The 25,294-nt window shown below is 40.4% G+C and overlaps 2 protein-coding genes across 3 annotated transcripts; both read right to left on the reverse strand.

The window, feature by feature from the left end:
* Nucleotides 1–884: 884 nt before the first annotated feature.
* Nucleotides 885–18,525, reverse strand: ZNF202 (zinc finger protein 202). 2 transcript variants are annotated; one of them, XM_016118588.2, is made up of 7 exons: nucleotides 18,420–18,525; nucleotides 7,870–8,365; nucleotides 6,972–7,182; nucleotides 6,528–6,616; nucleotides 5,469–5,598; nucleotides 4,844–4,960; nucleotides 885–4,359 (listed from the first exon to the last, which is right to left on the reverse strand). In XM_016118588.2, exons 2-7 carry the CDS (start codon nucleotides 8,269–8,271, stop codon nucleotides 3,368–3,370), a joined length of 1,941 nt encoding a protein of 646 aa, XP_015974074.2. In that variant the 5' UTR covers nucleotides 8,272–8,365; nucleotides 18,420–18,525; the 3' UTR covers nucleotides 885–3,367. The 2 variants fall into 2 exon arrangements, with proteins under 2 accessions (XP_015974074.2, XP_015974073.2); XM_016118587.2 differs by lacking the exon at nucleotides 18,420–18,525 and having other exon boundaries at nucleotides 7,870–18,403.
* A 4,993-nt stretch (nucleotides 18,526–23,518) lies between these two features.
* LOC107497073 (olfactory receptor 6X1) lies at nucleotides 23,519–24,570 on the reverse strand. The gene is given in 3 exon segments (XM_016118496.2): nucleotides 23,519–23,761; nucleotides 23,763–24,302; nucleotides 24,304–24,570. Coding segments are annotated over 3 exon segments (1,035 nt in total). The 5' UTR covers nucleotides 24,556–24,570.
* Between the last annotated feature and the right edge of the window lie 724 nt (nucleotides 24,571–25,294).

Genomic DNA, 25,294 nt, shown 5'->3' on the forward strand with positions numbered 1-25,294 from the left:
TCTTCTTGTCATTAAGAATAATTTAAAAATTGTTATTTAAAAAGAGCTCAAGACTATTCCTTGCCTATTCCTCAGGACTTCCCTGAGGAATCAAATTATTTCACCTTCAAGGAGACGTGCTCAGGTTCAAGGACATTATATCCTGCCAAAATAAAGGTTAGTGAACACATAGGTAGGGCACCCATTTTTGGTACTTTTTCCCCTCTCCCACAAACTAGATAAATGTCAGCTAGCCAACATCACTAGAAATATGAGATAGAAAAAAACTGTTAAGTATATTTCTCTCAGGGAGAATTATTGTGGCTGGAAGAAATACTTTAGTCAGCTGAGGGGAGATGCCAGTGGTTACTCTTAGACAAACTAAAAAATATCGATGTGAAAAAGCACCAAATTACTAATCTGTACAGCCTATCATCATTCACTATTTCTCAGTCCATCTTTAGTTTTACAAAACCATCGGGGTGCCAAATTAACCCTCACCTAGACTGCTGCCCTTCCTGGAAGCCTGGTGAAGCAAATGATTTTTTGAAAGATAGATCTTTTTCCTCATGCAAAGGAGTGATCTAGAGGCTGCTGTCATGACCTGAGAGGACTGAAGCAATCGGTCTTGGCCAACTTTGCAGTAATCAGTAGGGCAATCTTCTATTTACTATCTCCATCACTTCAGAGTGGCTTTGGTTCTAGTACTTTCTGTTAATCCAATAAACGAAATTCTCTAGAGCTCAGATCTGAGTTTACTAGATTTTGTTCTAGTTTGAAGCCTTAATTCTAGATAATAAAAATGTATTTTGCCTTTCTTTCCACTTATTTGTCTTGGGACTTTGGGATGGAGAAGAGGCTGAATATTTCTTGGTTATTACAAAATGAATGGCCACGTATTGTCATTTTAATTTTGTGACTTTATTAGCATGTTATTCATTTCCAACTACCTAGCAATTCTCTAATTTAGATTTCATAGCTTTCTCCCAGTATCTTCAAAATCCTGCCTTTTTCTTCCTCAGAAACTTCTATTTAATATGGTATTTAAGAACATCAGAATTCAACGCTTCACAAAATTCTACAGGGAACCCCTTATAAATGGCAAGAACAATCTGTGCTTCTGCATCTTCCTTACTGCTTCTTGCTCATTCCAGGTTATCTTGTACTAGCCCTGGTACTACAAACAGGGGCAGTTTGTGTTCAGATTTAGGAGATATCTTGTCCCTTCTCAAACTCCAGAAAATACAGTAGCTTATAAGGGACCAGAGATTTAGTGTCAGGATAGGGATCAGCAATTAAAGAACTATTTGATGTTCCAAGAAACTGAATCAGTCTCTCAAACTTTCCCTTATGTAGAATTCTCTTGATAGATTTTCACTTATTGCAATAATGCAGTGAAATTAGTGAATTAAGTCAGTTTGTTCTGTACCTCCAGAATTTCATCAACTTCCAGAAATGGTAAGAGTTAGGAGAAATTATCTTTTGAGGCTGTGATATTTCACCCAGGACAAATTGTATAAACTTTTAATCTACAGTTCAGAAATGTTTGCATATTAGGAAAGTCTCTTCTGCAAACTCCAGGCTCAGGTCTTACCTATGTGTACATATTCTACCTACCTGTGGATTTGCTATCAATGCCAAGCCTACTGTCTGCATGGAAAACTGCTCCATACCCCCTGGTCTCTTTTTGAGAATTAATGCTGTTCAATAGAATCAATAACCTGACGTCCTACAAGTGTTTAAGTAAACTGGAAAGTTTCAGAAACTAGGGAACTTGGCTGCCCCATGTTAATTTCATATGTATATATTTCCAAAGAACAATGGTTGACTGGTATTAAAACCAGTCAATAAGACTATCATTGCTGATCAAAATGAGAATTTCCTTGTTGAACTGCTAGGGTTGAGGCCTTGTTATCCTACCCATACTCCTCTGGTGTACACAATGAAGTGAAAAACAGAGCAGAAGAAACCATAGAAGACAGTGTCCCTTCTCATGCTTTAATCCCATATCCTTTGCTTCATGTATGGAGGAGTCTCCATACATGCTTTAATCCCATATCCTTTGCTTCATGTATGGAGGAGTCTCCCCAGTCCTGCCACTCCCACAGCCTCGTCTCTATGGAACCTTTATCAGACAAAAGAGATCCTTGGGCCACATCCACTATTTAGGTCCTAATGACATGAAAATAAAATCACATAAGAAAAAGCAAACAACAAAAATACATGAAAGCCATTTACTCCTGGTAAATTCTTCAGGGTCCCAGGTGCTGGGGGGTTCATAATTTTCCCTGGTATCAGAGAAACAGGGATCATGGGAATGGGGTGTCAGAATAGTCTTGATAGCCTTGGCCAGCAGTAACAGCTTTTTAATTTTTCTATAATTTGATCTCAGATATTCTCGTTTTATGTGATGTGACCCAATCAATTATGATTCTATAATTATCATAGTATCTTTGTAAGCTGACACTGTTCCAAAATTCCCTCAAACCCAAGAGGATGGGGTAGGTGGGCTTGTGTGTATGTGCAAATGCAAATTATTTCATTATGATTTAATTATGCTTTACTAAATTCCTTGACACCCAAATGCTACACTCCACTTGTAGTGGAAAAAGTGCTAGGGACAAAACCAAGAGACTGGTAGAATAGTAGGAAGGCTAATTTGGCATGAGTATTCTAACAAGGGAAAAAAACCCACCAGGAAAGAGGCTTCTGACTAGGTCCTCCTTTCTAGCAGTGCCAGGCACCTGGTGTCACTTTGACAGTGGGGAAGAGAAGTATGTCGACAAGGTCCATGTGAAGCAACCTTGAGGTTTTCACTCATCAAACACTTCTCCCATCTCTCCCCAGTGTCAAGGAAAGTGCATGGGGAGAAAGTTGCATCAGTGAGATGTGTACAGTTATCCTGTGAATGTGTGGCAAAGCCATTAAATGCAAATCTCTGGCCTCGAGTTCAGGGCTGTGTGCTTTAAGATTTGAGCACAGTAAAGACAGAGTCCTACAGGCTGGTCCCTTACCAAACCTAAGGGGTTGTCCTGGGTCACTTTAAACTTGAAGCTGTTAAGCAGTCTTTAGGATATCTAACAGCCCATTTTGGGGAAAATATAATAACCACAACCCCTGAAGTCTTCTAATTCTCCTACTTCGTACCCGTGAAGTAGAGGCAGGAATACTCCAAATCAAGAAGCCTCAATTCAGCTAGTTCTTCAAGGAGTAAAAGAAGGTTGAGAGGTTATGCTCAGGGGTTTTACTTAATTGCAGGAGAGGTTATGTAGATCTGGGCAGGTCATGGGAGACCCCCTGGAAAATGGCTCCCCAGGCTGACCAGAGGGCTTCTCCTAGCCCATCTCTAGGTCAGGGCTGAAAGCAGATCTTCTCACATGGGACCTAGCTAGGAGGTCTTTTCTGCATGGGTCCTCTGATGCCTAATTAAGTGATAGCCTCTGCTGAAGCTTTTCCCACAGGTAGGGCACGTGAATGGTTTTTCGCCAGTGTGTGTTCTTTGATGCCTGACGAGGTGGTCCCTCCGACTGAAGCTTTTCCCACATTCATTGCATCGGCAGGGCCTCACTGATGCGTGTCCTCTCAGGTGCTTGGCAAATGCAGCACTATGGTTGAAGCACCGCCCACACTCACTACAGAGATAAAGCTCCTCAGCTGCATGTGTCTTCCGGTGTGCCAGGTACCGCCTGTGGTCACTGAAGTCCTCTCCACACTCACCACACAAGTAGGGTTTGCCTCCCAGGTGGATTCTTTGGTGTGTTGTTAGTACAGATTTCTGGCTGAAGCTTTTGCCACAAATAGTACAGAAAAAGGGTTTTTCTCCTGTATGTGTTCTCTGATGCCTAACAAGGTCTGAAGTCCAACGGAAGTGTTTTCCACAATCATCACATCTATAGGGTTTCTCAACAGGTGGAGTTCTTTCAGCCTGGACCAGAGGGGAAGTCTCATTCAAATTCTTCCGGTTTAGGGGAAATTTATAAGGAGTGCCCATTTTGTGAACCTTCTGGTGCCTGGCAAGATGGGAGCTCCGTGTGTAACTTTTCCCACACTCCAAACATTTATAAGGTTTCTCCCCTGTGTGAGTTCTCAGGTGTCTAACAAGGTGTGAGTTACATGTGAAACTTTTTGCACATACAGGACAGTCATGATGTCTCCCTAACAGAGGGTGGATAGGCGTGGTTTCTCGAAGATTTGTTAAACTATTAACTTGAGAAATATTTGTACCAAATCGTCTTTCATTAGGTCTACCTGGATCATCTTCAAAGACTATTTCCCAATCTGGAGTCTGGTGGATTTCTAGATCTCCTAAAACAGACCTGTGTAGATCTTCTAAATTCAGATCTTCTTGCTCAAGAAACTCTTCATCTTCACTACGATCTCCTGAAGAGAGGGTGAGAGGAGAAAGGGGGAAATTATAGCAGTAATGATGCCTTCTACACAATGGGGGGATTTTAAACAGCGTTCTGGAAGGGCCAGACCATACAGAGAGAAGCCCATATTTAATAACTATAGTAGTTAGGAAAGAAGAAAATAATCAGTCAACTGAATGCCTGTCATGTGCTAGGGACTTTCTTATGTTATCTCAAGCTACCAATAAGCCTTAATTTGGAAAAACATTATTATCCTCATTTCACAAAAGTGGAGATTGAGTATCTAAAGTTTAAGTGAACTATTCAGGTAATGGAATAACCATAATTCCAAAAGTCTTGGTTTATCTTACACCATTTCGCATTATATATACCTCAAATGAATGACAGGAAGGGTGAAGAGAAGGAAATGGATAGAAGAATTTGGCATTCAGAGGGAGAACCAGACTATAGAACAGCCAGCTCAGGGGACGAGGATTCCTTCTGTCATTCCTCACCTGTGTAGGTAAAACTCAGGATTTCTGGCTCTTGAGGCTCTTGAAGCTCTAGGATATCCGGGATCAAAGGCTCTTCTCTAACTTGGGAGATCTCATCTAGTCTAGGGATTGGAAATGCTGCTCAAGAGAGGGAAAACAGGATATTATGATTGCTTCAACAATTCCCAGTGTTAAGAGCAGATTTTTCCTGTATGATAGACTGTAGAATAGCCAGGTCAGTTGATCAAATCTTTTGTCTCTTTAGCTTCAACACCTCCAACCAAGAACTGCATACCCCTTGACTTTCACCTACTATTCAATAATTACACAACTGTAAATGCTACCCTATTTTCCCATATTCAAGTAAGGAGATTAACTTTTATTGCTTGTTTCAAAACTCATATGCTAACTTCAAATATACTAAACTTGATTTTCTTATTAGAAGTTTGCAACCACTTTCTATGCATTTTCTCTTTCCTTTAACTACAAAGGGTCTCATCTTCCCCTGCTCATCTTTCAATGTCATTGGTGGAGGAGGCATAAGAGAAGTGTAGTACATACAGTTAAAGGTCTAAGGTGCCATAATTTCCAACAGGAAAAAGATCTCTGCAATCACAACATTCTAGAAAAACTTGAAATTACTTACATAAGGAGACCACAATCCCACAGTCTTCTTCCAAAACATATTCTCCATAGAACTCTTTCTGTGTTGGATCCAGATCACTCCACTGGTCCTGGGAGAAGCATACAGCCACGTCCTTGAAAGTTACCAAACCCTGAAACATCACCAGGATTCAATTAAAATGTGATGCCTCAGAGTCTCATATTTTGTTCTTGGAATGAAGGTTCTTGGTATAGACAGAATCCATGTAGGAGACAAAAGGAACTAAAATGGGACACTTGGCTCCCTTTCAGGAAATGTTTTACCTCTGTCACTGCTTCCTGACTTTATACTTTTGCACTGGCCCTACTCCTGCTCCCTTCAGTCTCACTGCTTTCTCTCAGAACCAACCTATGTTCTTCCCAATGTTTAAATACAGGAAAAGTCTGAAAAGTCATTATTCAACTCCCTATTTGATGCCTTAATGCTATTTACTTTTCTATAAAAGTCAACTTTTCTAGGAAGCTTTCCCTCAGTGGTCTTCTCTAATCACTCTTATCACTTAAAAAATCTACAAAGCACAACAGGACTTTTTTTTCTTCAGTTGGACTACAATCTAAAAACATGGATGAATTCTATTCTTTTTTCTTCCAGCCACATAGCTTAGTTTCTGAGCTGTGACCATGGTGAATCTCCACAAATGTTGTGACCTGACTGAATACAGTCCCTGGAAGAGTATACCAGGCAACTTCAGAAATCATTTCTGCAGCAGTCATCCTTACAAATAACTATCAAGTTTATTCCTAAAACTCAAAAACAATCCCTCATTCAACAACTTCAAAGCTGTTACAAAATAATCCCATTCTGTTAGTCACTCTGGTCAGTGGCAAATAAAGAGGCTTTGGACCCTGTAGATCCAACTGCGACTATTATAATTTATCTTATTAGATGCAATTCTGCTCTGTAAAGACATGTGCAGAATTGAGAACTTAAACTGCAAAAGGAGAATAGAAATTTGTGTTCTGTCTTACCCACTGAGTACATGGCTACCACCTCACATGGTTCTTCAAATTCTCTGTGGAATAAAGGGAAATGAAGGCACACCTGTGACAGAGCAGTAAGAAGGGCAACCATCTCTGGGTTCCCAGTGTCTCTCTCCTCAGGAATGTCTGGGTCCTGGGGTACTGGAACCTCTACGAAGAAAAAAAAGGCAGAGGTCAGCAATCTGCAGTGCACCCCTATAACTGGGAAAAAGCTAATCAACCCCCAGCATCTTTGGTGGGAAGGTAGGAATCAAGAAAGTGGCCCAACAGCAGCTCAAGTCATCCCGACACTACCACCTATAACACTATCAGATGCCAACAAAATAACTAAGAATATTGTTCTCCAAGCTTACCCATTTGCAGGGGACTCTAGCTAGTACTGTCTCCTCAGTACCCTGGAATCTGAGTTATTCCCATTACAATCTACCCAGCCTCCTTGGTATAAGAGAAATATCCCCCTCCCCACACTCTGCTACAACGGCCCCTTTCTGCTGAGGCTTCCCACCGCTCTCCTGCAGGGGCTGGAACTCCAATTCATGGTACAGGCTCTGCTCCTCTGGTGTCCCCAGATTTGGGTTCTGTGTGGTCTCCACATGGGACTCCTCGGGGGTCAAGGTCTGCGCAGGATCCTGCAGCTCCCTAGGTGACTCGGGTTCTGCTCCTGGATGCACTGTCTCCTCTGACAGGACTTCCTGGCCATGAACATGGACAGTCACCTGGGAATAATTCCAACTTCCAGTCACCATGGAGTCAAGAGGAAAGTCTTGGTTGTCATCAGGGCTTATTTTAGGAGAAGCTGCCAACAGAAAAACTCCCAGAGGGACCCAGATGAAGAGGGAAAACTTCCATTCCACTGGGGCATGCAAGGAGTTGTTGAAGGTTATCCTCACCAGGATAAGGCAGAGGACATTCAGATACGGCACTGCTTTCTTACTTCCCTCAACCCTTTCCCTATGACCCGGGGCTCAGAGGTCCTATGCTTCCTATCTACACCTATCCCACTGGCAGCAATCTTTGTTTGCTTCCCTGTCTTGTTTTCCTGGACAGACAATCTGTGACTGAGAGTTTATGAGAACCTTTGAAGAAGTGACAAAATTCTTCTCCCCAAGAACTGAAGTTTCAAATCCAAAAAAGGGAAAACCAAAGCCATGTGATCCTGAGGTGGCCGAGGCTCCTAAGACAGTCCCTAAACACGTGTTTCAAAAACCAGGAAGTCACACTCACATACAGACACACACAAACACCTCTGCCCCATGGGGCTCATGGATCCAGGTACAACACAAGGGCAGAGCCAATTAAATTTAAAGGGCAATTTACGGGGCCCTGAAGCCCTACCCCCAAATCCATCCTTCCAGCAAATAGTCCCCCTCCACATCACACAGATCAGGACTCCCCCTCCTCACCCACCGCCTTGGTCTCCTGGGCTGTTTCTGCAAACCCTCCACCAGTGTCACTGCCTCCTCGCCACTTTCTGGCCGTTGGCCCCGCACCCAGCTCTGCAGTTCTCCAGGGAGGACAGTAAGGAACTGTTCCAGTACAAGCAGCTCTAGGATCTGCTCCTTTGTCCGCCTCTCTGGCCTCAGCCACTGATGACAAAGTTCTCGGAGTCGAATGAGAGCTTCTCGAGGGCTTGCTGCTTCCTGGTAGCGAAAGCGTCGGAAGTTCTGGTGCGAAGTCTCAAGCACGGGGTCATCCTTCTGTAAGACAGATTCTGGCCTACAAGTGAAATCATCTTCCAATTTCACCATTAGAATCCCCTCTTCTTCCCAAAGATCCTGGTCCTCTGGTTCCAAGGCTGTAGCCATTTTCTGGCTCTGGGGTGGTCTCACACCATCTAGAACTCACACTGTCATCATACCCCAGTCTCAGCCTGGGCACCTCGAGTTTCTCCCAAGAGACCTGGGGTAGAGAAGTAGAGACAAACAACAGTGTAAGCATGATATTATATGCAGGGATAGCAGTTCTGAGTTCAATCGTAACCTTGGTCACGTAACACTTCCTCAGACTATTAAAGTCCCTGTCCCCTAATCCCCATAACCATATGTTATAAATCGATCTAGTTGAAATAAGATGATCTACACCTGAAGGTGTGTTCCCCACCTCTTTTCCTAGGCAAGGTTCACACTCCCCATTAAAAAACACTGCACTTCTAATCTCTACTTCATGCAACCTGTGAACCTATAAAGACACTCAAAAATCACCTGCTAAAAAAGTGTGGTCATGACTATGGTGTTTTACACAAACACTCACACACACACACTTTTACATATTTACTATGATGTATACTCTCAGAAAAGACACATCAACATGGCTGAAATAGACAGGGAAGGCTTTATTGTGGTTCGTTCTGAACTGAATCATACCCAATATTAATTTCCTGTTAAACGGGGACTCTCAGATTTGAGGGGAGGATTGTATAAGTTAACAGTGAGGAAAGCCACTTACATAGTGATTGACATACAGGCACTCCAAAAAGCAACTTTCCTTTTGTTAAGACAAACTTATTTGAAAGATCTACAGATCCTCAAACCCAAGTGTTCAAAACTGAATTTATTATCTTTACTCCCAAATCTTCTCTTCTTTCCGGAATACTGTCTCGGCTGGATCATCACTTGTTCAGCAAACACCTAACTTTGTAATCTTTGAATTCAAATTTGATTCTTCCCCATCGCTCATTAAAACAATTCTACTTCTTACGCCTCTAAATCTATTTCCTCCTCCTTTTTTCCATAGAATGCTTTAGTTTGGGCCCTCATCTCTTGCAGGTGCCACAGCCTTAACTTTGTAATTGGGATCCCAACAGTACTCAACTGTGAGCCAAGTGCGACAGAGCTACCTGTGGCGCTTTTGCAAAACACATCATTCTTTTGGATATTCTGATTCACTCAATCTAGGCAACTGTCTTTAGAAATGCCATGTGTGGTTCTGACATTCTTCCTTGAGAAACACTTAGGGTGTGTAAGGTTACCAGTGAGAGTCCTGGAGTCAGGCTGCTAGGGTCTGAATCCTGGCTCTATTGTTCACTAGATATGAAACCATGGGCAAGTTCTTATTCTCCTTTTGCCTGTTCCCCCAATTATAGAATAGAGGTAATAATGGTATCTAATAGGTTACTATGTGCATTAAATGCATTACTATTTGTGAAGTGTACCCCAATGTCAATTTTTTGCTTTTAAATTATAGTTCTAACTGTATTACTCAACACTCAAAAAAATAACTTACTCTAAGACCAGCTCCAAAATCCTTGGTATGGCACATGAAGCTCTTCACAATCCACCCTCAAGCAATTTTTCAAGCCTTGAATTCTACCCTTTTCTGTGTCACCTGGCTATAATAAATGTATTGCTGATCTCCCTACAATAGGGTGTCTCTTCAGGCCTCCATGCCTGTATGAAGGCTGTTTCTTCTGCATAGCATACTCTACCTTAGCCTCAATGTGGCATCATGTGTTCCTACTTTTTCTTGACAGGTCCCATCTTCTTCATTCCCATGACTTATCAGTTCTCATCTGGTTGAAACTGCCTCCAAATATAAGTTAACTACCTCCAGATTTGTTACCTCTTAAGTCACAGTCATAGTATCAAGAGTGCTCTTGGTAAATCTGGTCATTTCACTTCCCTATTTAAAACCCTCAACAGCTCCCTGTCCTGTAAATGTGATATAAACTTCTAAGCATCATACATTAGATTGACCTTTCCAACCTTTCAAAGACACACACATACATACACAAGTGTGCATGTGAAGCACACAAAAGCCCTACGTCCTTTGGCTTTTGAACATACTATTCCTTCTGACTCTTCACCCTTCATTAGGTTAGACTTTACTTATCTTTCAATATATAAATATATAGCTTAGACTTCACATGTTCTGAGGTAATGTCTTTGATCCCATTCTCCCTATCCTCAGACATGGTTAGAAATCACTTTGCTTCCATAGCAACCTGGGTACATCTCTATCACAATGTGTCAAATACCTATTTGTTTATCTTTCCTGTGAAGCTCCTTGAAATCACGGACTACGCTTTTTAATCAATCTCAAACACCTATAATAATATACATAATAAATGCATTTAAATGAATGAACCTCCACTTTGAAGTTTTCTTCCTACTTAAACAGGAAAAATCAGTCTTTTCCTCCACTACATTTTTACTCTTATTCAGCAAATCTTGTTAACTCTGTCTTCTAAATGTCTTTTGAATTCATCTATCTCATCTCCATTGCCAGTTGAGCCATTATGACCACTTAAACACACTATATAAAATTCTTTTTTAAAAATGATAGCATTGGCTTCTACACTACACTGGCACATAACAGGCACTTAAATGTTGAATGAACAATTTGGTTCAAGTTTCACCCTTGGTCTTCCTGGTCCAGCTCCCTCCAGGCCAGGTTGCAGTATCCACATGTAACCTGAAGAATTCTTCATTTTTTAATCTTTTTGTGCAATAGAACTGCCTCAAATCCATCTTCAAGGTTAGCAATCCACTTTTAACAGCTGAGTCTCTAGATCCTCCTGTGTTAATTTTCATACTTACCGAATCTGCTATCTCTACCTTATGGTGGTTTGCAATATTTTAAATTTTATGCCCATCTTCACTGAGATTGTTTTTACTTTGGTTATAAAATGAGACCTTTGAATTTCATTTGCTTCTACCTAAGGACTAATGGTTTCAATGATCTTGGACCAGTTTTTCTCAACTCCTGAATTATACTGATAGTGCTTTATTTGGGCCTATGCCTATGATTTTTGTTCTACCCAAAACTATGGAGGCCTACTTCCTTGCCCCTTTGCTTGATCACTAGACAGATTTTTATGGAGGAGGCTGCTATTCAAGGCCTCAGGCTGTTAGATGTTTCAATTCCACATACCTCCCTCAACTCCACCAATCTCCTTATTGGAGCACAGATATTAGAACCCTCAACTCTTTTACCAACTTTTGGGTTGAAATCTCCTTGGGCTGTGGTAAAGTCAGTTTTTACTTACTTCTCTAGTTTTTATTTCTGGAATCTATATATTTACTTTTAGATTTTTTTTTTTGATGGGGGTAGGTGGGGGCACTCCCCACCTAGAAACTCCCCCCCCACCCCACACCACCACCACCACACACCTGCATTAGCTTCACCTGCAATATTGCAGGAAGGTCTGAGTGGGGAACTTTCTAACATACAAAATCAGCCACTGGCTTCACACTGTATATAGGATAAAATTTAAACTTCTTATAATTTGATTCTCAAGGCCCATCAAGACTTGGCTCCTGCCTACCCCTTTTCTCCCATGATTGTCACTTCCATTGAAAATCACTGTTCAAATGTACTGTTCTGTGTCTCTTTTCTTTGCCCTCACGGGACTTTCAAGATGCTGTTCACTCTTCCTGAAATACCCTTTTCTACCCCCTTTGTTTATCTCTACTCATCCTTCAGAGCTGTTTTCCCAGGGTTCCTTCCCTGAGCCTCCCAGATTTTTTCCACAGGAACTTGCACCTCCCTATATCATAGCATATATGTATATCTATTGTCTGTGTGGTGAAAATGGTTCTTCTTGCTGTTTTGCTCACCAGACTATAAAACTCTGAGGGCAGGAACATAAAGCATCCAGCTCAACGCCTGTCATGCCAAAAGGCACAGTACACTTATTAAGTTTTTTTAAAGTCCCTCTCTGGAAGGATAGATACTATGTCTTCTTCTTATTCATTCATTTGTCCAACAAATCATATGCTTGACAAAGGAATAAATAAGGAAAAATCATTTATTGCTTGGATTGTGAGTTAAACAAAATACTACTCTTAGTGGTTCCTAACATGATGAAATCATAACTCATCACAAGAAATCTTTGGGTTGCCTTGGGATAATCCAAACGTGAATCACACAAATCTGTGGATTTTGGGGGGAAAAAATCATTTTCTTTTGAAGATTTAAATCAATTTTAATAAGCACAAAACCAGACATCAAGTAATTTAACACAATAATGATTATTTATCCAGATGAAGCATCCCAGTCCCCCCTCTTCGACCCTAATCTTTAAGGGAAAAAGATGGAATTGAGACATGTCTTTTGGCATAATGAAGGGACCTCTATTATCTTAAAAGTCTGAGAATCCATGCTCAATGGAGCAGACTAGGAACCTCACTGTTTTCATGTAGCACTAGCTACAAGAGATTCCTTACTATGAATTTTATAAAGAATGCATTGACAGAAAGGTTCCTGCTCTCATAGGGCTTGGCTTTTCAAAACAAAGAATATAAGTGCCACATGTAACCTGCAATTTTTAAATGCCCTTCAGAATCATGCATTGAGATTTCTACTGCTTGTTTGTATTTACTTTGGCAGCCTAGAAAAATGAGATGATGGCAAACAATCAGGAATAGTACAAGAAGGAAGAGGAGTCTGTAGTGGGACAAGAGATGGTAAGGAACAGGAAGCAAGCAGTACTGTGGAAAGAGCACTGGATTAGGTATCCAAAGATGTAAATTCCAGCCCCAGATCCTCAAGAAACTAGAGCTACTCTAAGGGTTTCATCACATACAAAAGAGCCCTTGTAGTGTAAAGCTTTCTGCAGATAACTGTTCTCAGATTAGCTGAGATCTGTGAGCGTTTATGACATGTACTGTGCAAATATCAAATATCAATACTAGAAACAGAAAATGGACATTTTTTTAAATCTACAATTCACAAGATGTGCAACACTGCAAGTCTGCCTTGCAATCTGTTGCCCTTGCTATTCTATTATCTTTCTATTCAATGTCTGTCCTTGGAAGGGTTCCACAGTGACAGATAAGATAGAGAAAATGTGAAGCCAGGTCAGGAAGAGTAAAAGATTTGGTTCTAGAAGGCTCTAAAACATGTCTGTAGAGATGTTTCACAAGCCTAGGTCCTGGATGTATGGGACGGGATTGGAGAGAAAATGTGGAAAAGGAAAAGACCTTTCTCCAACCTTTGGTCCAGCTGTCTCTGCCCTTTATCTGAATGTGTCACAGGCTTGTGAAGATACTAACGCAATTCTGACACGAACAGAAAACTGTAGGCGATGAAAGGATATCTGGTTCTGTCTTAAAATGTTACTATTTGGGGTGATCTTTGCAGACCCTAAATGAAAAGGTTTGTAGTCACATATTATCTGAGAGATGGTGATCTATTTACTAGCAAATAATTTTCAAAAGTCAACTATGATCGGAGGTTTACACAATCTTATTTAGTGGATACCCATACCCTTCCAGTCTCCATTACAGCTTTTACCCTAACGCAGGCCCATAACCTGGGCATCTGAACGTGACTCTTCGCTGGGCCACTGCAACAGACCCTTCTCATTGCTCTAGAACAGAAATCAGCTAATAAAAATTAACAGCCCTTTTCGAATGCTATATTGGTTCTTTAAAACTACAGATTATCCCAGTAGGACCCTTCTATGGAAGATTTGTTATATTGTCCTATATACAAATGTTTATCCATGCTTTCCACATAGAGGTTAGGAGTTTTGGAGCCTTGGGTTTGGATCCCTCTCCTAACTTATTAGCCACGTGACACTCCCTAAATCAGTCTTTAAAATGTGGCTCATACTACCTCCCTCACATGGTTGTTCTAAGGAGTAAATGAGGCAACGTATAAAATAACTCAGCATAGAACCTAGCATAGGTTACTTTAAACACTTTTGGGAAAAAGGCAAGATTTAAATTTGAACAAGCAAACAGTCCTTTATTTTATCATAATTACAAAAATTAAAATGTACAGGAAAAATGTTTACTGCTGTATCAAAAGTAAAGTGTCAAATCAGAAGAGTCCTTGTTTGAAGGCTCTAAAACATGTAGGATTAAATATCCTTGGAACACAGATGGGTTGGAACTTTAAAGATAGGCTCTCATGCCGAAGACCATATTAGCAATACTTCTACTTACTAATATCATAGTCCCCTCCCCTCCCTGTAATGGGGAGGAGGCAATTTGAGGAAAGCACAGGTAGTATACCCAAGAAGTCCTCTGAAAACAACCCAGAAGGCAAAAAATAAAAATAAAAGCGAATGCATTCACTGACTGATCACATCATGATCAGTATGCTTCAAATCATGTTTAAAAACTATTTAAATATTTTTATCACATAATTTTTTTCCTTTCATTAGATTTAACATAAAATATTTGAGTTGTACAAGAAGTAGCTCAAAGCTTTTAACAACAGGTTTCAAAGAAAAAGAATAAGGTATAGAGAAGCGGAAGGAAGACAGGAAGAATTTGAAAAGCCAAGTAAGTAGTGGTGGTACAGGGAAGTCATGGAAACTAACATATAAAAATCTTATGCTCTGAAACTTTGTAGACTTAACGGCTAGGATCAAAAGTAAAGTGTGTATAAAAAAATGTCAAGAATAAATGTAAACATGAAACGCATAAAATAAAGTTTTAAAATCCAAAGAATTCATTTTATTTTTAATTAACATGTTTTCTATAGGTATGTATCACAGGCTCAGGAGGTTGAAGAGTTGATAGTTTTAACTTTGGAGGCAGATGACTTGTGTTCTACCTCCTAAAAATGTGTGAGCTTGGACAAGTCACATCAATTCATCGTGAAAATGGGGATGATTCTCTACCTAAAGGCAGAGAGAGAGAGAGCTGGATCATCTTTTGAGAAACCATCCTGCTTTGACAGTGATAAAGGAGGGTTTCTGAGAGGAACAAAGATATATGGTTCTTTATTGAGTACTCAGGCCATAATGTGTTAGCCTAGGATGGTGAATATAATTTATTCCTGAGTTGTGAAGGAATAATATAGGCCAAATACAGATATGAAGAGTCCAGAATTAAATATGTGGCCATCATGATCATATTGGTTAATCTCCAACATGAAAGCTAGGCTTTTTAACATTAAATAAGAGTTATTAATCAGAGGTGTTTAATGACTTATTTAAAACAGGCCAATACGCCCCAGTTTTAAAACAGAACATTATAAACTAATCTGAAGTAGGAAAAGGCAGTCATCAAACCTGACCCCCACCCTGAGGATGGCAGCAGTTTTCATTTGGCAGCCAGCATTAAGTTAGCTGTATCCAATGAATTACTACAATGAATGTGGTCAATGCCAATTACAAAGAGGAACCATTACTTAATGAAAAATAACAGGATAACATATATTATAAATATAACCTGACCTGAGGTATAAATATGAATAACTTAAAATATTCAATTCATAAGTCATTTACCAAGTTTTCAGTTTTGTAATTAATATGCTAGTCAAGATAATCCCCACTCTTTATCTCTATGACTTCCTTTTGGTTTTGCTCAGGGCTCCCTTGCATATGATGAGCTGTTAAAGGATGGGACCAATGCCTGCAGGATCAGAGGAATATGAGAGTATCAGGTTTCTACTGCAGGCTAAATCATGGTCCAAAGTAAAAGTAATCCCAGGATACCCTTCTTGTTGTGAGAAATGTCTGAACATTTCTTTATCTTCCACTGTAAGTCCTGCCCCTGAGGGCAAAGACCTCCTTAATCATTTTCATATTTCCAATGCCTAATATTTTGTCAAACACTTGGTACAGAAAAGGTGCTCAATAAAAATGTGTTGCATTTAATTAAGCTGTTTCTCTTCCCCTAACTTGGATATAGATATAATGAAATTCAGAATCAGTGGATGTCAGGAACTCTGGGTAATAAACCACTCACAGGGACAGTTATAGGCAATTAGCATTAGTATTTATTCCAATGTCCTAGGGAAATCAGGTGGCATAATCATACACTACTGCTTTACTATGTGGCACAGGATTAGTAAAGAAAAACTTCTTCAAGGGGACAGATGGGCAGGGGATGGAGTTCACTCCAAATATCTGAACATCAATTTTGCGTCCCACACAACTGAAGGTGCAGAGAAAGATGAAAAAAGCACAGGCTCTGACCTTAAAGATTTTAACATACAGTTAAGAAACAGCAGAAACTTTACATACCAGGATTCACAGCAAAAATCTAAAATGTGTAAAAGCTGTATGATCAAAATAGAGGCTCCTATCAAGAAAAATAAGAAAATCAAGGGAAAAACTTATCACTGTTTCACCTTCAACATGATAAGCAACATTTGGAGGTTTTTTTTTTTTTTTTAAGTATATTTTCTTAATTCTACAAATGAAAGAAAGATCTAAGTGGTTAAATCACCCATACAAGATCCTATTACTACTACTCAGCACAGAAGAACTCACACACAAGTTTTCTGATACCCAAACCACTGCAATGTTTATGTGAATAAGTCAGGCCAAAGTCAGTGGGTCTCAGTTTAAGAAACCAAGAGCAGCAGCACCGGCACCTAAGAACATGTTAGAAATGCAAATCCTCAAACTCCAGCCCAGACTTATTATCAGAAACTCCAGGGGTGGCACCAGCAATCAGAATTTAACAAGCCCTTCAGGTGCTTAAGATGCATAGTAAATTTGAGAACCAGTACCTAAGGCAAAGTAAGTAAATTTGAAGTTCAAGTAGAAAGGATCTAACTTTTTCAGGGTTGGCCAAATGTAAAGGAAGGTTTAAAGAAGTAAAAAGTCCAGAATTGTTATATTTTTTATGCCTGTGCCAATTTAACTGGGAAAAAAATGTTGTAAACCTATAACCGATCTCATCTCTAAAGTTTGTAGTGCACAAGAGTCCCTTACATTGTAGTAAACTTTGCTATGCCCTCGAAATGACTGTCTACTTCAATACAGTATTGAGAGTAAATGCAAAAAGGTGTATAGCTGGAGGAGAAAGGGGGAAAGATTATGAATCCCAGGTGTTTGGTTGTAGGAGGAAATATTCCCTTCCTCCCTCCAACCTGCCCACCTTCACATACTACATGGTACGACCTGAAAGTTACTCAAAATACATGGCCACGAACTCCTCTAACTGCTCAGCTGTCACATACTTTCCAACAATAGGCCTCCCATGGCTACTCTACCACCTTTCTGAAGTGGCTTTCTGGATCAAGGCCCATGGGGCAGCTTGGAAGAGAAGTTGGGAGGAGGGATAAGGGACTCCACTAGCATTCCTTGTGGCTTCTGAGTATCACCTGCAGAGTCTGGACAGAGAAAAAGCAATAGTTCTAAGGTTGTCTCAAAGAGAGAGCCTCGATGTGGCACTGCTCCCCAGGTCCAAGGTGTTGGAAGAACTAGGCCAAAGTCTACTTTTGGGAAGGTCACTACAGAGACGAAGGCAGAAAGGGTTATCCAAGCTCCTAGGAGACAATAACATCTAATGCCTAGGAAAATAAAAAACTGAGCTGACACTCTTCTGAGGGCAGAGAATGTCCATAGCACAAACTAACAACTTTTAGTCAAACCAGACAAAAAGGAGGGACACTTATACTCCTGCTGAGGGTTAACTCCTGCTGTTAGGGGTTCAGAGGAGGATGGCTGCAAGTGGAGACGGAAGCCACTGGCTCGATGGGAGGGTCGCAGGTCGGTCACAGAGGTAGCTGAAAAGCCAGAGACCAGTTTGTCTGCAAGGCCTAGTACGGGTGAGATCACGGGTGAGTACTTCTGCGTGTGTTTGACCAGGGGTTAGCTGTGAGAAGAGACAGGGCTCATCTGGGCAGGGAGTTTGCAGGAGAAATTCCTGGGCAATTTGAGAGGTGGAGAGAGAAAACGCTGCGAGAAATAAAGGGGCCTAGATCACCCCTCCTTTGGTTCCAGAGGGGCAGTTGGCACGGAGGCAAGGGGAGCTACGACCGAACTGCGTTTCTGCAGGCCTCAGGAGGGGGCGGTGGTTGGAAAGAAAGGCGCCAGGAGTGCCATCCGCGTCCTCAGAGGTTCTAGCTCCGGCCACCAGGTGATATGAGGGCCGCAACGCCTTGGGCCCCTTACTATACTGCCGCGGCCCTTTCCCCAGCACAGTGTGATCTCCCCAGGATCCGGAGAAGGGGCGGGGTCTCCAACCCCTCCCCCTCTTCCCCGCCCTGAGCTGCCCAGATCAGCCCGATCCGGCCCGGCCCAGCCCAGCCCGCCAGCACTCACGGCTCCGACAGCTCCGGCGGCTCCTCCCCTGCCCCGGCTTCTCCCCCACCCACTCCCGGCCGAAGCAGCGCCGCCGGATCCGAGCAGCGCGGGGCCTGGCGGGTCGGAACACGTGGGGCCTTTGCACTCGGAACCGGAAGCTACCCTTCGCCCCACCTCCTCGCCGCGCTGGAGCCTTTCTAGGCCCTGGGAGGTTTGGTCCTCTCTGTGCCCAGCGCGAGTCGAGACACCCGGCAACCCAGGAGCTAAAAAAAGTCTCAGAGCTGACCGCTTCCGTCCCCAGGCCTGCTTCTCTCTGCTTTCTTTTTTGTTTTTCTGTTTTTAATTTTTTTGTTTATTTTGATTTTGATCTATACCTCTACTTGTTTCTCTTGATTTTTTTTTTCCTTTGCGTCGTCTACGAAGCATAGTAGAAAAGAACAATTTTGGGTTTGAGTACACGCCCTTGCATTAGCCATCAATTGCAGGACATGTGACAAATACTACCACCTTCTAATACGGGCGTAGTTGCTTTGAGGACTAAATGATAGCTGCATGTAAACTGATTGGAACATGGTAGAGGTTTAGTAAGAGGATAGATAATGATAGCATTGTTCTCTGTCTTCTTTTGAGCATTACTTTCTTACTTTGAGACTATCTTCCCTTATCTCATTTGCTCATTTTTGTCTAGGTCAGTAACATTTCTTCCTGTACTTGCCATTTCTATTTTTACTCTCTCGCTGTCGCTTCAACCCCCTCAGTCACCACTCTCCAGGTGCCAAATAAGGGCCTTCTCTTCCCCTTATGCCTTGCACATTTCATTTTCATGGGATCTGTTGTGTTTGAACCCAAGATATTTATTACTTTTGGTGGAGAGAGAGAAATAATACAGTTTTCGAAAGCCTACTGTGTGCCAGGAGTTTGCTCTATATATTTCATTCAGTATTTTAAAATATTAAGTTCATAAATAATACATATTATGTTCTTCTAAACATTTAAAACATTACAGGTAAAACTAATGACCTTTTACAAATTCTGGCTTCCTCATCTCTTTCACTAAAAGTTTATTCTTTGAGTCTAGTGTGTTTGCTTTCCACACCTTTTTTTATTCTTTTACATACAGTAGAGATATATAGTCATAGAAAATATATCGTGTGTGTGTGTGTGTGTGTGTGTATGCATGTATGTGTGTTCATGTTGCATTCCTCAATTTGCTATTTTCTTCAAGTAGTGAGCCATGGAGATCTGTCCACAGTACATCCAGAACTCTCTTATTCCTTCTATGAAAGGATATTTGAAGTAATGGGATAGTATGTAAGCAAGTATCCTGAGGTGGGAAGGAGCTTGGGGTATTGGAGAAACTAAAAGAAGACTAGTGTGTCTGAGGCCGGAGAGCAATAGAGAAATGTGTGAGGTGGACCTAGTATTGTGGACAAGGATCAGATCTGATAGACCAACAATCTTATAGACCAAATTAATTATTGGCTGCTAAAGTTAGTGAGAAGCTTTAGAAGGATTTTAATGAAGTGAAATGGTATTTTTTTTTTAAATAAGATTCTTCTGGCCACTGAGGAGAGTTAAGAGATCCAAGAGTGGATGTGGAGAGGTGATTTAGGAAGCTATTATTGTAGTTCAAGTGCTTGAACTAAAATTGTAGTGTGGAGATGGGGGCCGGTATTAGGTTGTTGTTTCTTTAACAATAGTTGATGAAGAGCAAACAACTATTAGGAAAATAGTTGTTTCTGCATTTAGGATAGAGATTATTTTTCAAGAATCAAAGAAATGGCAGAGGAATTATGGAATAAGCTCAGCTGAAAGTGTGCGTCGGAGTTCTATTCTCCTAGTCGTTTGGTTTAAGACTAGCCGAATATCACATATAGAAAGTTGATGGCTCTGGAAGAGCTATGTGTTACTGGCATTTTTATAATTGGAGTCATTTAAATTTGAAAGGACAATTTGTTATTCAAAGTGGCAGTGAGCTACTCGGTCAGGCACTAGATATACAATTATCTCCAAATTTTTCTGTTTTATACTTCAGATTATCTTGTATTGGATTTTAAAGATTTTATCTCCAAGTTAATTAGGCATTTGTGAATATCACAGAGTTATAAGATCCTAATAAAAACAAAGATGACTTTAGAGATACATCTTAAGGAAGATAGCAGGCAATCTTTAGTCTAAGGCACATTGAGAAAACTGGTTTCTAGCTGGATAAGCTTGGGAAAGGCATACACTCCATTTTTCCCTTGGGGGTTTATAATACATATGATGATAATTAGAAAGGAAAAAGTAAAGCTGAGTTTATTACTCAACCAGTAACAGAGAACTGTGTCACTCAAATTGTGACTTCAGTCTTTCTAAGTTAAAAATGGAGGGGATAGATCTAGAATAAGGAAAGAAAGTTTTGCCCAAATAAGGCAGGATCATGAAGCTGTCATTTGATTGGTTAAGAAGAAGGTTGTGAAGTCTTCATATGGAATAGCCATTGATCTTGTTTACAATTATGAGCACAGTTCTTCATAAAGCCAGGATGATACAGGAGGCATTTTCATATGTATAAGCTTGGGAGTTGGAAAAATGTTTTTTTTTCAATTTAGTGTTAAAGACTCTGAGAAGTTGAGTAGTGAAGGGACCTGCTTAACCTTGACTGACTCTGCATCTCCCCCAGTTCAACTACTGAGCTCTGCTTTTAATGATGAATATATCATGGATCACAACATGGAAACACTACATCACTTAAGTGTGTACATTTTCAGAACAAAATAACTCAAGAGTTCATTGTCAAAGATTTGGCTCAGATGTATCCACAAGCTCAACCTTACCATTAGAGTTACTGATAATAGAAAAAAAAATTAATATCCAGGAAACTGAGTAGAAGGTTGTTCATGATATTGTTTGGATGAGTCCTTGTGTAATTTCTTATTCTCTTGGAGAAAGCTGGGATATATACATTTTGGAAAGACTCTTGGGCTCCAGAGTCCTCAGAAACAGTAGCATGCAGTGTGACATCTTAAGCTCTGGCATGTTGTCTCTGTGGCCAGGGCTCCTTTTCATCACAACGGCACTCCAGTTTCTGCAGGCACTGGAGTAACAACACTTTCATTAGTAGTTTTGGGGGCTCCCATGTTGGTGAAGGAAAGTCAGATCTAAGTCAGGGCTGTCTAGAAGTCTTCTGTAAATCATTTTATTCTTGGTGCTTAGGTATTGAAACTTCACCATTACATAGGCTTCTCTAACTCTAGTATTTCCAACTCTTAGAAGTGATTCTCTGGCAGACTACAAAAAAAAATGTTTTTGTTTTTGTTTTTTCTTCAGCAGAATCAAGACCAGGCATTTTACTTGGTACATGATACTAAAGGGAAGCAGAGTATGCCACCACAAAATATGCCTTTGGGGATATTGATTATTTTAAGCTTGTTATTTTTAAGAAACAGAAGACTCAAGAACAGGTTTTATCTTGCCCTTGCTAGCCTAAGGGAATTTAGGTCAAAAAACCTCCCTTAAAGGAAGGGAGTTATCACCTTAGTATCATGATATGATCTAAGTGTGGCAGACAGGGAGGAACCTAGTAGAGTCTGTTTGTTAGACTCCCGTCTGTGCTCCATTGTTTCTGGGTGGCCCAACAAGAATTCATTTACCAAATTTTTGCTCTTTGTCATATCCCTTTGAATTGTCTGTTTTCCCTTTGAAGTCAAAACCACCTTTCTCTCTAGCTCAAGATGGCATATAATCCTCAACTACCAAGATTTGTCATTGGACCCCATATCCTATGGAACCCCATATGTACAAGTGTAAAAATGTGGTTATTTTCTCCTGTTAATCTGTCTTGTGTCAATTTGATTATTAGATCAACCAGAGAACTAATAAAAAAAGAAGGGAAAATTTCCCCTCCTCCATCAGCCCTAATTGCCTAACTGCCTGTAGCCCCCTGTATTCTTATGGAGCCCCCATAGGTATGAAATTAAACTTGATTTTCTCCTGTTAATAGGTTTCATGTCAATTTAATTCTTATATCAGCCAGAAGAAATGAGGAGTCTAGAGGAGAAAAAATTCCTCCTTGACAAAACCATTCTTTTGCTGATAGGGCTCTCGATAATAATATATCCTTAAGATCTCTCTTTACCTTCGAATGACTGATTTCCCCTGCATAGCCCAAAGATAGCTCCTTATCTAAGATAAAGTCAAGTATGATAGTTAAGATAATGCCATTTTCACCTCATTACACTTTGTTTTGCAATTTTAGTTTTCAATTTAATACTAGAAAGAATGTGAAATACTTCTTTTTTAAAAAAAATCATAGTTTTAATGGGCTTTTAATGATAGTATTTCTTTGCTGTTGGAAGAGGGACATATATAACACTCATTATTACAAACCATGACCTACCTGCATCATTGTTCTATAGAAAATTTTTTCTGCCCAAGAACAAGGTTAAACTGATAAGTTTGTCACCTGTCTTGATGGACCATACATGGTAACCCAACATGCCTCTGAAGTTAATATAACTTTGAGGCTGAGTTTTCCAGCAAGAAAGCCTTCATAGTTATATTGGCTCTGAGAATTTTATTGGTTTCCTAGGCACATGGCCTAACTAGATTGAAACATAGAAACTGGCATAATCCAATAGGAAATCTTCATTTGATATCCTCAAATTTTGTTATTTTCTGAGAATAAACACTTTTAGATTTATCTAAAAATTTGTTTTATATTGAGACAGAAGTCTGCTTACTGAGACATTATCAGATGAAACCCTGATTCATTTCAAGCATTTTTGAAAGACCACTAGAATTGATTAGGAGACTTCAGGGGACATCACTTACTAGGAAGAAAATAAGTACTGAGAAAATGAGGTGTGGGATGCCTTATGCCTTTGACAAGGAGATGAGGCAAAGGGAGTTATTATAAACAAAGAGTGAGATAGGATTCTTTACATTTTTTTTAAAAGTTACTGACAGTTGTCCCTGACTTTAATGGTTTCTATTTTCATCTTATAATTGAGAAAGTCTTGAGTTCTACCTCATGTATCTGAGGGTATTCTGGGATTTCTTTGTTAGAGAATTAGGTCACTTTTTCTCAAGGAGGACTCGGTTCATTTATATGTAATTAATTCTTATAGAGGACACTAACTATCACAGTTTGCTTTCACATCTTTATCTTCTCCACAATCCTTTCTCACATTTAATTTTTGTATCTGTATTAAATTCATTTTGATGTGTTGCATGTTATACTCTGCATGATGAATCTTCGGAAAAGCCATTGTCTTCTTTAGGGCTCCTTCCACCTCCTTGTTTCGAAGTGGATAAATAATGGGATTAAAAGGGGGTATTAGGATAGTATTTAGCACTGACACTACCTTATTAATTTTTAAAAGAGGAGTGTGCTATGAGTCTCATGTACATGAGCAATATAGCTTCGTGGAGCAAGGAGACAACTGTCAGGTGAGAGGCACAGGTAGAGAAAGCCTTCTGGCAGCTAGTGGCTGAAGGAATTTGTAAGATGATAGACAGGATATAGATATAAGAAATCATAGTTAAGAGGAGTGACCCTGGAATAATCAGATTGGTTGCCAAGAGACCTAGGAACTCCAAAATGGTTGTGTCTGCACAGGTTGTTTTCAAGATAGGGCCAACATCACAATAGACATAAATGATGACGTAGTTGGCAGAGAATGGCAACCGGATGAGCAACATCATCTTACAAAACACAATGGTGAAGCCTACCACCCAGAAGCTGAAGGCCAGTTTCAGACAGAGGTTTCTGGTCATGATTGTGGGGTAGTGAACGGGATGGCAGATGGCTAAGTCATGGTCAAAGGACATGACAATGAGGATAAAGAACTCAGTGGTGCCCAGGAAGTAGTGGAAGAAGACCTGAAGTAAGCAGCAGGAGATGCAGATAGCTGTTTTTTGCCACCACAAAAGATTCTAGCAGTTTAGGGATGACTGTGGTGGTGTACCAGATCTCTAGGAAGGATAAGTTACAAAGCAAGAAGCACACTATAATTTGTAGCCTGGGTTCAGACATGACAATAATGAGCCCATTGCCTGCAAGGGTTGTTATGTAGATGATAAAGGTCACTGTAAAAAGAGGGATTTGTACTCCTTGAATACCAGGAAAACCTAGGCTCATAAATTCTGTGATTGCTATGCCATTTCTCATGATCCTTGATACTCTAGAAAGACAGACATGAAAGACAGACTTTAAAATCTCACATTCAAATACATTTTAAACCAAAAAGGAGCAGGAGGTATTCTTATTCTATCTAAGGTCCTTCAAGACACTCCTTCTCCTTTACATATATATACATACACCAAGTGCTCCATTCTTACTCATGAGTTGGCTTCTTCCTTTGCCAGCTAAGTCAGCTTTTAATGGACTTTGAAAGTACTAAGTATGCTTGATGAATGGAAAAGTACTTTTTCATCCTTATACAACGAGAATTATTGTTGTAATATGATGGTTTATCTGTCAAACAGTGTAGAAAACATAAGAGAGTGATGCCAGAAAAAAGGTGGAGTGAAAGAGTCCAAAGATCTCTGTCCTTGAAACAACAATAAGATGAAGATCTAATTTTCAACAAAAAACATCCAACATGTACACCAGCACATCTAATGGTGGAATCTTCCACAGAAGCGCTAGCACAGGTCAGAACCCTGGGAGTCCAGTGGTAGATTAGGAGAAACAAAGAAGCTGCCTCTTGCAGTGGGAGCTCCCTGCAAGAGGAGGGGGGAAGGGAGAAGGTGTGGCAGATTCCTTGAACAGCCTTACCTAGGAGAGCTGTGAGCTCCAAATGGCCGGTGGTAGTTCCCAGGAATCAGGGCAGAAAACAAAGAAGTAGGGAACACAGAGAAGCAGAGATGGCAGAGAAACAACAGTTGATTATTACCAGCCCTGGTTG

Source organism: Rousettus aegyptiacus, unplaced genomic scaffold (assembly GCF_014176215.1).
Source record: "Rousettus aegyptiacus isolate mRouAeg1 unplaced genomic scaffold, mRouAeg1.p scaffold_m13_p_5, whole genome shotgun sequence".
Classification (NCBI taxonomy): Eukaryota; Metazoa; Chordata; class Mammalia; order Chiroptera; family Pteropodidae; genus Rousettus; species Rousettus aegyptiacus.

Excerpts from the sequence above, each read along its gene's own strand:
- ZNF202 (XM_016118588.2), bottom strand. The coding sequence starts at position 8,271 with ATGGCTACAGCCTTGGAACCAGAGGACCAGGATCTTTGGGAAGAAGAG. Across the intron at positions 7,183-7,869 it reads CCAGGAGACCAAGGCGGTGG|GTGACTGTCCATGTTCATGG; the intron begins GTGAGGAGGGGG and ends AATTATTCCCAG. Across the intron at positions 4,360-4,843 it reads CCTGAGTTTTACCTACACAG|GAGATCGTAGTGAAGATGAA; the intron begins GTGAGGAATGAC and ends CCCTCTCTTCAG.